We start from the raw sequence: 14,572 nt of genomic DNA on the forward strand, positions 1-14,572 counted from the left end.
TCTCTCTCTGTCCCTCTCTCTCTTTCCCTCCGCAGGGAGATGAAGTGCTGACTGTCATTAAAACTAAGGCTCAGTGGCCGGCATGGCAGCCGCTCAACCTGTAAGTATCACTCAATGTCAGTTTCACTAAAGGGAAAAGGTACTTCTGTGAGAGATATGATTGAAATCAAAAAGAAAATCAAGAAATTGTGGAACAGTGTTAACACTGAACAGTAATTAACATTAATTTTTGCTGAGAAATCGGTGTGTTTTGACTACTTATTTGGTCATAATTGTGATTACCGAAAAGAAGAAAGTTAAGTTTTATTTACTTTCCTACATTGGGCCCCCTACATTAGAGCTCTCCATGGAGCATGAATCTTTGGGTTCGACTGAAAATATCAGCACTGTAATTTGTGTGCATGGACAGACACTAAAAACAGTTATTAAATGCTATCACATTTCTTCAAATAGGCACACAGGCAATTAAACAGCAGGCGGCTTACATTGTTACGCGTTCCTTTGTCCAATCTGTAATTTCAGCACTTCATACAGTATTTTGTGACTCAGCAAGTGTTAAAATAACATAAATTAAACGTAACATCTTGTGGGATTTGCTAGTAAAGTGAGCAACTATCTTCCGATTAAAATACAGTATAATACAGTTAGCCAACCCTGTTCAGCTACAGCAAGTTCAGGGAGGAGGCAGGTTTATTCGTAATAACAAAATGATTTATTGTTGACTGTTGTTGAATCACAAAACAGAAGTTTGTGTTTTAATTGTTTTTGAAGTGTTTTCATTCATCCTCTGCTTACTATCTTGCAATCACATTTTAGTTCGTAACAAATCATGGATATATGCACACTACATGCATGAGAGATACTGAAACAAAAATACTGCAGGAAATGCAAAACTTATTTTAAATTACATTTCAGTGATCTCATAGTTTAAGTACTTTAATTAGACATTTTGTAGTATTTCGATAGCATTATTTGTTTTTAAATAAATGTATTATATTAGCAAAAAATATTTCAGCGATTCCTCTGTGTACCACTAGAGGCAGAGGTCATTGTTTTAGAACCAGCAATCGAAAGGCTCAGACATCGTGAATCACTAATTAAAACATAACTAACACTATCTGGGCTTGTTTGAAAATGGAAAAATAATACCTTTTATTGACATTTGTAGGCCAGCCTGTTCCCACTCCCAACGTTTCAAATACAGCAGCTTGGTCAGTGGCCTTACACTGCTATCTATGACACTGTAGCTGCTGCTCTAGCGTTATTTCTGGAGACACCTCTCTAGCTTAATGTGCCATCGAAGTTAGGTCATTTGGTTGGATGGGTCAGACACAGAACTTTCATCAAGGAGACCAATGTCAACACTGACTTCTTTTTTGCACATTTATGATATGAATTTAATAATTTAATATATATAGGATATTTTTTAAAAGCTGCTTGTTAAATGCTAACGGAAAAAGCGGTAATGATTCTGAATGTGTTGGAACAACCAGCAAGGAGACTGAACATTTAGTTCATTTATTTCAACACAGTATAATGTCGCACAAGTCCCGTTGTTCAAAACACAGAATAAAAAAATTCCAACTTCCAAAAACAAAAACTGATGGACCTATCAATACGATGGATGATGGCTAAAGTTAACACTTACTTACAAATTAACTCCCTACAAACTCCCTTTTAATTCCTGTCCTGTTCCTGCCTGAAATCGCTGTGTCTTCATCCCTAAAGGCATAGTCCTAGTCAGAGCTGCTGTAGATTCAATGGCCTCCGTTTGTTGGCCATAATCCATGGCATATTCCCTTCTGGGTCCCCCGCTCCTACGCTTCTAGTGTAAACTCCCCCTGTTGTTCAAGCTCCCAGTCCGGGTACAGACAGCTTATAGGACTGCTAACTAGCCAGTTGCAGCAGCTAGTACAGTTATGCAACAGTGCACCAGTAAGCGACTCCGTATGATACAAGAGAAAAGGTCTGCCTTGCAACAATCCTTCTTCCAGGTGACAAGGCGCACGTCCCGAACAGCGTTTGACATTTTAGTTATTCTTGCGACTATCCGACTAATGAAAAGTGTGTCGACCAAGGCCCTTCTTGACGTCTAACGGTTAAGTCAACTATTAGGGGGCAGCCTTTGTTCCCACAAATATGTCCAAAAACTGTTCTGCCTTCTTTCGGAAAATATGCACCAATTGGCACAATAGCTGATGTGTCAGTAGTTTATATTTACTTACACAAATGTGAAGAGAATTTAAATTTCTGTTTTTTTCTCTGTTCACCTGTGAGGTATTCAATTTTACATCAAGTTGAACATGAACATGTCGTCCATACTGGACATGGATGTCTCGATAATTTTTTCTGTTTTCTGGATAAAAACCTGCTATTTTGGTGTCTCAACATTCTCTCTAGGTTGAGAAAATTGTCTAACCTTGGAGTTATAAAATGTTCTGGTCTGATGGTCAAGCTAAAAACAAGGCTGATTTTCTCTATTCTTGAGAAGCTGATATTTTGGAGGCCCACAAAACAATATACAATGTGTTCCTACTGTGTACACTACAGTGTTCCTTCAAGCCAAGATGATTCGGTGTTTTTTATCTAAGGCGTATAACAATCTCTTTGGCTTTAAGTAAGCAAAGGTATACAGAATTCTTGTTCAGTGATCTGTATGTAGTAGTAAGTTCAGAAATACTGGATAATCAACAGAAACAGTATGTATGTATGTATGTATGTATGTATTATAATATGTATATGTATATTTTTCTATTTAATTTTCGCTACAGGATTCTTTGATAACATTCCCATGAATCACAAAGACCTGTATTCCTAATTAGCAGGTTAAAAGCAGTAATTGAAAGTTGGAAAAACTTCCATGTCTGACACGTCCAATCAGCTATAAACTATAATTGAAATTCAGATACTATTGTATTGTAATGTGTGAATTTTACAAAAACTGACTCTTAATTGTTTTATGATTCCTTCCTTTATGCAAAAGGGAGGATGGCTTGTCTGAATAGTCTCACACTCTGGCATCCTGTGCACTCTTTGAAATTAGTTCAAGAGCAATTAGAAACTTATCACAATTCTAGCCCTCAGCACTGCATGAGCATGAGCACACACACACACACAGAGACTCTAATGTACTGTATCTTTCACCAAACATCTGTTTAATTACCCCTCCTAGCGTTGTCTGTCATTTGCGATATATTATGCCACTATTATTTTAACTAATGAGAACATTCACACACATGCATGTGCACCCACACAGTCACACACTCGCTGTAAATATGAAATATTAGCTCATTTAGTTAAATTTTGCATGAAAAGTTGTCAAGTTAAAATAGTTGTGTTTGCGCTTATGTCTTATCTCTACCATGGACAATTTTTTTGTAAAGAAACGTCAAATTACCCTATTATTATCTTTTTATTTTCAGTAGGCTTTGGACATTCAGAGAGAATATGCAATTATGAGCTCTTTTCTGCCTCTAATTGGATGTTTTGGAGCTTTAATTATCCAGCAATTAGCAGAGTGTGACTCGGGTCAGAGGTCATGACATCAGAACTGACTTGCAAGTAATTAACTAAAAATTGCAACAGCAGAGTGTGGAGTGAAAATGTTTCTGAGATGATTATGTTTACAACATACTTAGGCTTGTCATTTCATATAAATAATTTCATATTAATATTTAAAATGTAATTTATTCTGGATATTTTCTTTATTTCTTTTTTGTCTTGACATTGCTCACACCCATCACCAGGCGAGCAGCTCCATCAGCAGAGTTTTCTGTGGACCGGACCCGTCACCTGATGTCCTTCCTCACCATGCTCGGGCCCAGCCCAGACTGGAATGTCGGACTGTCAGGAGAGGACCTCTGTACCAAGGAGTGTGGCTGGGTCCAGAGGCTGGTGACAGACCTCATTCCCTGGGATGCAGGCACTGACAATGGTGTCACATATGAGGTAATGTATCCAAATGTTGGTGGTGGTAGAAACATTCAGTACAGGGTTGCAGTTGTGTCAGTCTACTAAAACTGTCCTATAACATTAGGTCAGTAATGTTATAGGACTGTACATTTTCACTCTCGTCTGTTCTAACACTCTAAACTGTAATCTTAGCTTGAGAAATGCCATTCCCTTAATAAATAGTAAGCCACCTTTGTTAGCTAGTAAAGTTAAGTTAGCTACTAGCTAGCTACTTTGGCTTTGCATCTCAATCACTGACTCCAATGCGATACACATCTTGATGCATTACCAAGAATCAAATGGGATATGATAGGCCTGTTGCGATACATGATTTAATTCAGCACAGTGCCATTCAACGGTGCACATAATGCCTGACGAGGTGTCGGACAGTTGCGCTCTCCATTCTATTAATCCCTGACTGTGGACACCAAAGAGCATTATCCCGCTCATACTCTGTTTCCCTGGTAACACCTGAGTTATTTCCTAATACCTGGAAGAATCATTACCATCCCATAAAGTTCTAATGCAATGGAACTGTTGTTCACTACTCCAGTAAACAGAACAGACCATAGATACGGCTTAGCAACGGGAGATATTTCTAGTTCCCTCCGCTCACTGAGCGCTTTTGCTCAGCTACGTGACAGAGAGCTAACGTTATGCTAGCAAGATTCAAAGTCAATAGCACTGCGTACTGTCGACAAACCATGAATATAATTAGACAGTATGTTTAAAAACAAGACTAACTAGCTATCAGCTATGTCATTGTCCCCAAAAACAATATCAAGATTTTCACAAACGATAGGGAATGACTGAATGGAATGAGTGTACTGACGGCCGCTGCCTAAAGTAGCGAGCTGAATAGCGCATTAATGTAGAGCGGTGTTCTACATCAGGAATTAATGGACACTCATCAGCCAATCAGAATCGAGTATTCACCCAGACCATGGTATGAATGAATGTATCTACTCTAGCTCAAGAGTCTTTGCTACAGACATTCAACCACATCTAAAATGGCCATTAAGGATGTATTACATCAGTCAATACAAGGACATACTGTGTATTAGACACATATGTTAAGGAGAACTGATACACTCTAATTGTTAGACATAAAGTTGTTGCTCTAGCTGACAGATAAAGTATATAGCATATTATTATAAGGTTTATTGCTCACTAGCTGTTGGCAGCAGGCAGCATTTATTTCAAAACTTCACATCAGAGCACACTTGACTTCCACCTGTCTGTTCCTGTGACAGACTTTTCTACATCCTCAAAATGAAAGGTGCTCATCCATATTCACCCACTGTTCTGAGACTACAGCAATTTATTTATAGTTTACAACCTCATGAATAAGCAAGGAGCTTATCCTGCTGAGGGTAGGTGGTAAATACCTTTAAAAACTTCACTAACACAAAACCAGACCTCTTTCCATTCTACTTCTGGTACTTTTTAAATGCATTTTTTAAAGCATTCTTGTCTGTTCTGGGCCTGTTTGTAGTCTCTTTGTTTTTCTCTTCAGCCCTCTGACCCACACTGGCACTTGCTTATTTGTATTTGGTTCACTATTCTAAATTATAAAACATTGTGAGCATATAGGTGAAATAGTTAAGGCAGTCAGCGTTGTACTGAACATATTCAAAAGTAAACATTAAACAGCAGTGTTTCTATTCCCTCTAGAGTGAGGCAAATTGATGATTTGAGAGCTTTTAAGTCATGTGTGTTCTGATATATGTATGTGAAAAGTCTTTGGTTAAATTATATAATGCAGCTCTGCTTATACATTGTTGTTTCACTGGTTCAAAGGTCTTTTAAGTTAAAGTTTCCAAGCTAATCGTGTATGCTTCCATGACTCTTTAACCTGAAAGTCAAAACAAAATGTATAATTTTTTAGGTTTACCCTCAGATAAGCATACAGCAGACATTAAATCACTGCCACCTACAGACAAAGACATTGAAGTACATGTCTTCCAGACCCTCTGCATGTACATCTTTGCATTGTATGAAAAGCAACATTTTTCTGTATGCAGACCTCCCAAGTAAAGTTTGTAATTGTCTCTAACAGTGATGGATGTCTTCTGTTTGGTCTCATTCCCCACAATCTTTTTAAACCAAAAGGCCAGAGAAAAAACTTTTAGTGAACCTGTAAAGAGAATCATCAGCATTGTTGTTACAGCACTGTAGATGAGGATATAACTTCATATCTCCTCTAATACTTCCTTTGTAGATGTCTTCCCTTTGTCTTATCCAGTACTCCTGCATATATTAAACAGAAAGTTGGTTTGAAACGACAACGTTGAGTTAACCTGTCAGAACAAAGAGAATGATTCATGTTTGTCATGTGTTTTCATCTTTTCTCTCTGTAGAGTTTTTTTTTTTTTAAGCTCTAACAATACATGGACACACACGCCACCGCACACACCTGGAAACAATGCCATGAATCTCTTATAAAAGGGCTGTTAAAACGCATATAAATGATTCATGGTGAGATCAAACAGAAAAGATGCCCTGGACCAGATGGCTTATGGGAGAAACAGTGACTATAGGTGATGATTTCGGGCCCTACCTCATCATTTTTTGGTCAGATTGGAGTCTGAATTCAATGCAGCTATTGTAATGTTATTACTTTTTATTAATTCTAGTTTGCATGCATAAATTGCTGCCGTTCTACTGTTTCTTCCCTCCAGAGAAATCATGTTGTTCTCTTTTTAAAAGCTTGTTTCACAGACATGCAGACGCTATGTGCTTCTATTGGATTAGTATTCTTGTCCCACAAATAATTCCCATGCCCTAAATTTTGGCTGTTTAACTTTGATTACTCTAACCATTCCTCAGTGGCGGACTCAGACTCTCTTCCCTCAGGCGTATTTGATACTCAATATACAAGTGCAGATGTTTTCCTCCAGGACACTAACCATTTCAACACCAAGTGTATAATGTGTACAATGCTAATGTGGGAGTGTGGGAATAGTTACCCTTCAAATCATGACCTGATCTTCAACTGTAGCATCTTATTTGCGCACGTCCATTTTCCCCTGAAGAGCCGCCAGAGCTAATTCACCTTTATATTTACATTGCAAACTCTAACACATCTATCCAGGGAGGTGACAGTGAAAACTGCAGTTTGGTGCTGGGCATGTGAGCTGCCTGCGGTGCCTTGTAAACAGCACTGATCAGAATGGCAAGATTGAACAACAACTGGAAAGTTGGGGGCATAAAACCCAAACAATGAGCTGAAAGACGCTAAAACGCTCTGTATAGAGATGAGGGGAACTGCAGAGTTGGATGATAATTATTTGTGGGTTCATCACCACAGGCAACACCTTTCACATGGAACACAGTCATTTGATCCATTGTTAATATAAAACTATAGATTATAGCAGCTATAACCTTTGTATAATGTACTTTCTATCTAATATGCTCAGTTGTTTTTTTTTGGCCTGTTACAGTCACCAAACAAGCCCACCATTCCTCAGGAGAAGATCCGACCCTTGACCAGTTTGGACCACCCCCAGAGCCCGTTCTACGACCCCGAGGGAGGGGCAATTACCCCTGTAGCTAAGGTGTTGGTGGAACGTATCGCTAGAAAGGTACAGTGTAAATGTGTGTGCGACTGTGCGTGTATGCACTCGTGTAACATAAAATGTTTCAGAAACGATCTGATGAGTTGAGCTGTGGTCAGTTGCACAACAAACAAACAAACAACCCTGTCCTCTTTTTACAAAAACATGTTACCACAGTAGAGACAACTCCGACCAGCAAGATGGAGACAGCCAGAGCATTCTTGCTAGCTTGACTACACGTACTTTAAAGGCATCATTTCAATAACCTACATAAGTAACTTTATCATTTCTTTATTACTCCTCCACTGTCATAAAGTTTCACTCAAATTCTTTAATATGTGTAAGAAATATCTGATTATATGATTATATTTTAATTAAAAGTTGACAATTGTCGCCAGCAAATTCACTAAATTTAGCTATTTATTGTTGATTTTGTGAGTTGGCCAAACAACATGAAACTCATGTAGTCATATCATTATTGTATTTTAAGTATTATTGAGTGATTTCAAGTATATTACTAATATAATATCTTAGTAAATGTAAGCTGAATTTATTGTATTTTTGTATCTGATAGTCTTCATGTTGAAACAAGATTACTTTAAACTTGTTAAACTATGTGGACCACAAATACAAACCTTTATGTTAACTTCTAGAAATGTATTATACATTTATATTTATTAAATTGTAATGGTAATATTTTGCCCCACTGTAACCAACGCAACTTGTTCAATACCATTGTCACACACACAGCCAATGGTGATCTATATAAGATAACTAGCAGCCAGTGGTCAAACTACTACATTTAAGTGAAAAAATGAAGTTTGGTGCTCAGATTGTTTTGTCTTCGGATACATTTTCGTGTGTGACCCTTTTTTCCCTTGTGTGTGCAGGGAGAGCAGTGCAATGTGGTCCCAGACACCATAGATGACATTGTAGCTGATATTGGACAGGAGGAGAAGGAGGAAGGTACAGTAACACACAAACACACCTACACTGAACACACACACTCCCTCTCTCGTGATTACAGTTCTTCAGGGTCAAGATCCTGAACAAGATACGATGGATTACCTTAAAGGGATTGGTTGTCCGTTTAAGTAATTATTCAAACCCTGTCATTACATGATATTGCATTCCTTTAAGTTCTTTGAACCTGACTGTTTCCTCAATTCAATCTGTGTTTGCAAAATATTCACTTTAACTACCAACTTACAGACTGAGCAGATACTGTGGGGATTTGGTGTCTTATGATGATCAAGGACACACACATAGCTCATTACAGACACAACTGGTTGAAGCAGTCTCAGATGGGCTCAGGTCAGATAGTCAGAATACACATCTGGCAGGGCTTTGTCTCCTCCCTGCTGTGAAGAGGTGAGCACCCCACTGCTACAGAGCAACACAACTGCGTCTGGAGCAAGTCCTGTCTTTATCAAACACACTTTGTATTCTGTTATGCCTCACAGACCCTGTCACTCTGGACAAGGATGTTTCAGCAGCGCTGCACATGAAATCAAATAAAGTTTCTTTTCCTGTCTCAACTTCTCTTCTCACATTTTTGCTATTTGATATTTGGACACAGGACAAAAACATTTAGGAACTTTACAAACCCTGTCTACTTTAAATTGCATTCATGTACAACTAATTTGTATTGGCAAAATAATTTTGTAAGAATAGTAATTAATGCCCGGTTCATGTTTTTGAGGAACATAACAAGACGTTATGACAAGATGTCAGCCACCTGTGACGCAACCCAACAAAGCAGTCACACCTTTATTTATGCACAAGTTGACTCCTTAATGTAGTACAGGTAGTTGTATAAAAATTCGACCCCTCTATAGTTGTCATAAAATTGGGCATTTTAATATAGGGGCTTATGGAGATTGACTCACTTTTGGAGCCAGTCTCAAGTGGCCATTTGAGGGACTGCAGCTTGTCGCACTTCCGTGTTGACTTCATTTTTTAGCCACAGAGGTTGCCACTTGGTATTTACTTTCTTGCAGTAAAATGAGAAGATTAATTACTGTTTGTTTAGTAGAGCGAGGAGGCAATAAGCTTATCTTAGCATAAAGACAGGAAGCAGGAGAAAGAACTAACCTGGTATCTCCAAAGTTTAAAAATATGCCAACACCCCTAACAATCATCAATTAAAATGTTCAATCTTGTTTGTTATGTGCTGCAGCTATTCTCAGCTGACGGCAGTGACTTACTGGAGTCTTGTCATCACAGTAATTTACTATGCCCAGTTGCTGTTGGCCAACAGATAGGTCCAGCATATAACTCCTAAAATCACAACTTGTCCTGTTGAAATTTCTGTTTGTGTACTGACGAGGCACACATTAATTAGTGAACTTTAGAGGAGTTGTTAGTGTTTTTTACCTTTGGACAGGCAACCGGTTACTTCCAGTTTTTATGCTAAGCTAGCTTCATACTTTACTATACCTTTAAGATTAGGGAAAGACTGTAGTCTTTTTGACTTTAAGCACAAAGCAGAACATATTGACTGAATCAATATATATCCTATATATAATATATATTTCCCTTAACTTAAACAAGTGTTTTAAGGTAAGATGAGATATGATAGTAGCCTTAACCAAACTGGACCATCCAACCTGAACTCCTCCTTAGGACCTCTATGCAAATAATGTCTGTACTCCCTGGTTTGAAAAAAACACTGCCAGTGAACAGCAATGGCAGCAACGATGATCCCCCCAAAAATATATAGTGTATAAACCCCTCTGATTTCTTGCGCTTTTTCCTTTTCCTTTTTTAATCCAGCCCTTACAGGGATCAGTGCAGTGACCTTATAGTTACAAGATGAGTTGTTCTTTATGACCTTTACTAACCTGCAGATGGACAGGACAGCCCGGTCTATGATGCTGTTTGTGTTGTACATGCTTTGTGCTTATTTTTACAGTAAGTGGCCTTGGCTAGGAAGCAGGATCTTGCCCATACAGCAGAATTCCTAACAAGGATCTCCTGTCGCCTAATAAATGTCCTCCTCAGTCAGTCATAGACCATTTGCTTCTTTCCCTCCTCCTTTTCCCTCCTCTCTTACTCTACCTGTCCTCTCCTTCTCCCTTGTTTCCACTCTTCTCCGTGTGAGATGTCACTACGGAGGGAAGGATCCATTCAGGCTGGTCCCCTTAGTCCGCCCGGAGCTTCACTGCTTTCACTTACACATCAACCCAACTGTGCTCTTACCTTCCTCTCTGCGTCTCCAGCTCCTTTCTTCCCTCATTCTCCTCTGTCATTACACCTTATCCCAGAGAATTGGACCCACTCAGGTTTGTCCCTAAGGCCTGACGGTATATTCTCTCTCGCCTCTCCTCTCATTTTCTCTGCCTCTCTGAACCCCCAAGAGAGCATTATTAATTGAAGCCAGTACCCCTGCTAATTCTTGTAGCTCTGCTACCACTGATAATTAGACAAGACATTCACAAATCACACTCTTCTTTCTCTCCAACTCCATTCCTCCACTCCTTCCTCTCCCCCCTCAGATGTCACTCTGTGGCCTCTTGTGGTCCAGTACCATCGGTAATCACCTTCGGATACGGTGTTAAATGATCAATGTCAGCCCATTCCTCCATCCCCAACCCCTCCTCTTTACTGTGACAAATCAGCTGTAATGGAATGAAATGGAAATGGAAGGGTTTTTTAAAGCACATTTTACTGGTAACAATGACCATGTGATCTCAGTCAATGACTGAATGAGCAGCAAATTTTAATGAAAAATATTAAAATGTCTCTTTTTCCTCTGTATCTCTTCCATTCACTAAACATCCCTGCGTGTTTCTCTTTTAGATGACACACCAGAGACGTGTATCTACTCAGGCTGGTCTCCCTGGTCGGCGTGTAGCAGTGCTACATGTGACAAAGGCCGCAGGATGAGGCAGAGGATGCTGAAGGCCCAGTTAGACCTTAGCGTTCCCTGCCCACACACCCAGGATTTTGAGCCTTGCATGGGGCCTGGATGCAGTGATGAGGGTGAGTATCTATCTAAGACGGAAGGGTACTGTGTTCTCGAGGACAGAAAAGTCCAGGTTGATAATGACGTAAAATACATCTGAATTAATTTGAATTCTCTTAAGGTTCAGCATCCTCTAAGCACCTTTATGAGCATTATTAATCTCTTTGATCATTTTTATTGACATTTTAGGATAATTGCTTCCATTAATGTTCAGACATTCTAAAAATAAGTATTTGTTGTAGACCATCGATAATACCAAAGGTATTATTCTACAGCAGTAATTAAGTGAGTGCAGAAGAAGAGGCAAGAAGAGCAAGGTTATTTAAGGCTTATCTTCTGTTACTTTTTTCATTGCATCTCCCTCTTTATGTATCTTTTTGTCTCCCCACAATCATATTTACACCAGAGGAAGAAGGTTAGGTGTAGATCAGTCATTATGTCACTCATTGTGTTCAACAATGGAAACTAGACCTGGTTGCCCATTAAGGTAGACAGGCAGACATATTGTGCTTCTAGGGGTTTATTATTTGGGCCTTTTTTTACACCTGGATGCTGATTATGTAGACATATTAAGACCCTTACTTCTGATAAATGATAAACTTTGTTTATATAGCAAAGTTGTCTTCAAAGCAAAGTTACAAAGTGCTTTACAAGGCTAAAAAAGATTAAAACACGTCAGCACCACAGTTAAATCAAATGGGCAAATAAAAGTACAGAAAATGAAGACAAAATTATATATTGAAAATAGAATTTCATATGTCACAATAAATTAATTGGCCATAGATTCAGTCTCACAGATTATTGGCAAAAGAAAGTAACTCCTGCATCGTCCTGTGGGTGCCCGTAACCCATGCACTCAGGCGTCCTTTTTCAGCGTAGCTTGGCTGTCTGCCTAGATACATCAATGGCCCAAAAATAACATCTTGGAGTGACTATGTTTAAAAAGGGCTATAAACGCTACATCATTCATCTGATGTGGCTGTGAACACCCTGAAATTGAAGCTGGAAGTTAGCATTTTAACATCACAATCATGTTTCAATTCAAATCCAGTGAGCTGGTGTACAGATCTAATACGACAACAAAAAATGTCTTAATATTTATCTCCCGACACTTTACCTCTATACCCAAGCTCAACCGCTACTGAACAATATGTCCCATTCCCAGAATTCATATTGGCCTTAGTCAGTCAAATAATATATTTATTTTCACAGTAGAAACTGCCACCTAACTTCAACTTTATATTTCCTTTACTGATTACACATATGTGGTGTAACAGTATAGTTTGCCTAAATAAACTCAAATATTACTGGGATTGTCTAGGATAGGAGAATTTAACCTTGATTGAGCTTAAAATCTTTAATAATAGAATGGCAGTGTTGTGGCAGTGTGAGTGTTTAGCACTTTCACTTGAAAGCCTGATTTTCTGTCCTTATATCAAAAGGGAGACTGTTCCCAAGGGCATCATCACTGAGATGTTTTGTGTCTCACTTTTTGGTACAGTGAGCAGTAGAGAGAAAGATCTGATGGCTCTATCAATGCCTTATCTGCAGGGGAATATAAGCATTATTGTCAGAGGGAAAGTCCTTGAATTTATTTATAGACAAGTAATAGAATCAATCCTAAAACTATCTGGAAGAACTTAATAACAGGGATGATGTGAGATATTTTCTTTGGTCCAGTTAAAACTGTCAGCAGGATTTTGCACAGACCTTAGAGTAACGCACTGTAGTAATCAAGCCTACTTAAATATATGCGTAATGAAGGCATGCGCAAGCTTTTCTGTAGTTCATGTAGTAATGGTCATTTTTTGTTGAAAGTATGCTGTTTTAGTTATATTCCTTATGTGCAACTGGAATATTAGATTGACTCAATGATACGCACAAAAGCACCCTAATTTCTTTCCTGCACTGTAATTTGCAAAAACTGAGCAGCTTTACGAAGTTCAACCCGACAAGAAACCAAACGAAAAGTTTGTTTGTGCTGAACACTGACGCAGAATTTATAACATGAATAACAATGGGACTAGAGATGAAATATAGCCTCTTGGCTTTTACAGCAGTGTTTTATTAATGTGGACTGTCCCTGTTAAATAAACCAACAAATCCACTCAACAACCCCAAAAATGAAGCCCAGAGCAAGTTCAATCAGAAAGACTATCTTTATTCCTCATTCATTCACATTTCTTATTCTCACTCTTTTTGTCTCCTATTCTATCAGTTAAATCAATCATGTCGTTACTGTCAAACTTAAATCTAATCTATCAGAAGTCTACTCGTCATCACATCCAGATCTTCAGCCATTCTCTGCATCCTTTCACCACTGCCACCAGTGTCGAGGCTACACCTGGGGGGTTTCCTATACTAATCGCGGCTTTACCAATCCCTTATGATGACGTCACTATTTGTCATTCACGCTTTATTGTGCACATGTCAATTAAATGTATTTGTTCATTCAAAAGGAAATCTCTTATAGTCTAGTCTTATTGAAATGACAAAACAAGCTGTGTATTGCACTCTGTATGTACCGGTGCAGCAGATGAAACAATGATGCAACAAGCTTTTAAATGTTATTAATGTGTGCTCCAACAGCTGTAACGGGCAAACATGTCACAAATATATATATCATGACAGTTCACTGGTAGAAAAAATATAATCATCGCTGAGCTCTGTAAAAACTCTGTGGTACCCCCACCTAAACTAGACAGTTAAGAGCTCAGTTTGTTTTGCATCCATTTTTGACTTCAAATTTGTGTTGTTTTTCTTCTTTTCTTTCACCTGCAATAGTCCTACACTGTCCCACATTTTAGAGAAGTCATCTCCTCTCAACACTATTTAGAGTCTAAATAGTCTAAATTTTAGACTAATGTCAATCACACATCCAACAAGATGAAGCAGTCTTTCCTATTTGGACCTGTTTTTCTCTGTGAAACAGAGCCAAACAGCCTTAAGCCAGGAAATTAGTATTTAGGTAAAGAAAGAACATAGAAGCAATTTACAGCAGTCTGTGACAAGACAAATAGCATCTATTAAGCTACAAATTCATGCATTTTATTTTCCTGTGCCTTTAAAGGTCCAGTGTGCAACATTTAGAAGGATC

General features: G+C 38.5%; 1 protein-coding gene across 1 annotated transcript in view; it reads left to right on the plus strand.

Annotated features, from left to right (window-relative positions):
- Window positions 1-14,572, plus strand: part of LOC118330305 (spondin-1-like) — a 30,827-nt gene that overhangs the window by 11,739 nt on the left and 4,516 nt on the right. The window contains exons 3-7 of the mRNA XM_035664794.1: window positions 36-100; window positions 3,747-3,948; window positions 7,395-7,535; window positions 8,399-8,474; window positions 11,310-11,492. Of these exons, the coding sequence (XP_035520687.1) occupies window positions 36-100; window positions 3,747-3,948; window positions 7,395-7,535; window positions 8,399-8,474; window positions 11,310-11,492 (667 nt within the window). The remainder of the gene's footprint in view (window positions 1-35; window positions 101-3,746; window positions 3,949-7,394; window positions 7,536-8,398; window positions 8,475-11,309; window positions 11,493-14,572) is intronic.

The sequence above is a fragment of the Morone saxatilis genome, unplaced genomic scaffold (genome assembly GCF_004916995.1).
Source record: "Morone saxatilis isolate NCDOM2014 unplaced genomic scaffold, NCSU_SB_2.0 Contig2, whole genome shotgun sequence".
Classification (NCBI taxonomy): domain Eukaryota; kingdom Metazoa; phylum Chordata; class Actinopteri; family Moronidae; genus Morone; species Morone saxatilis.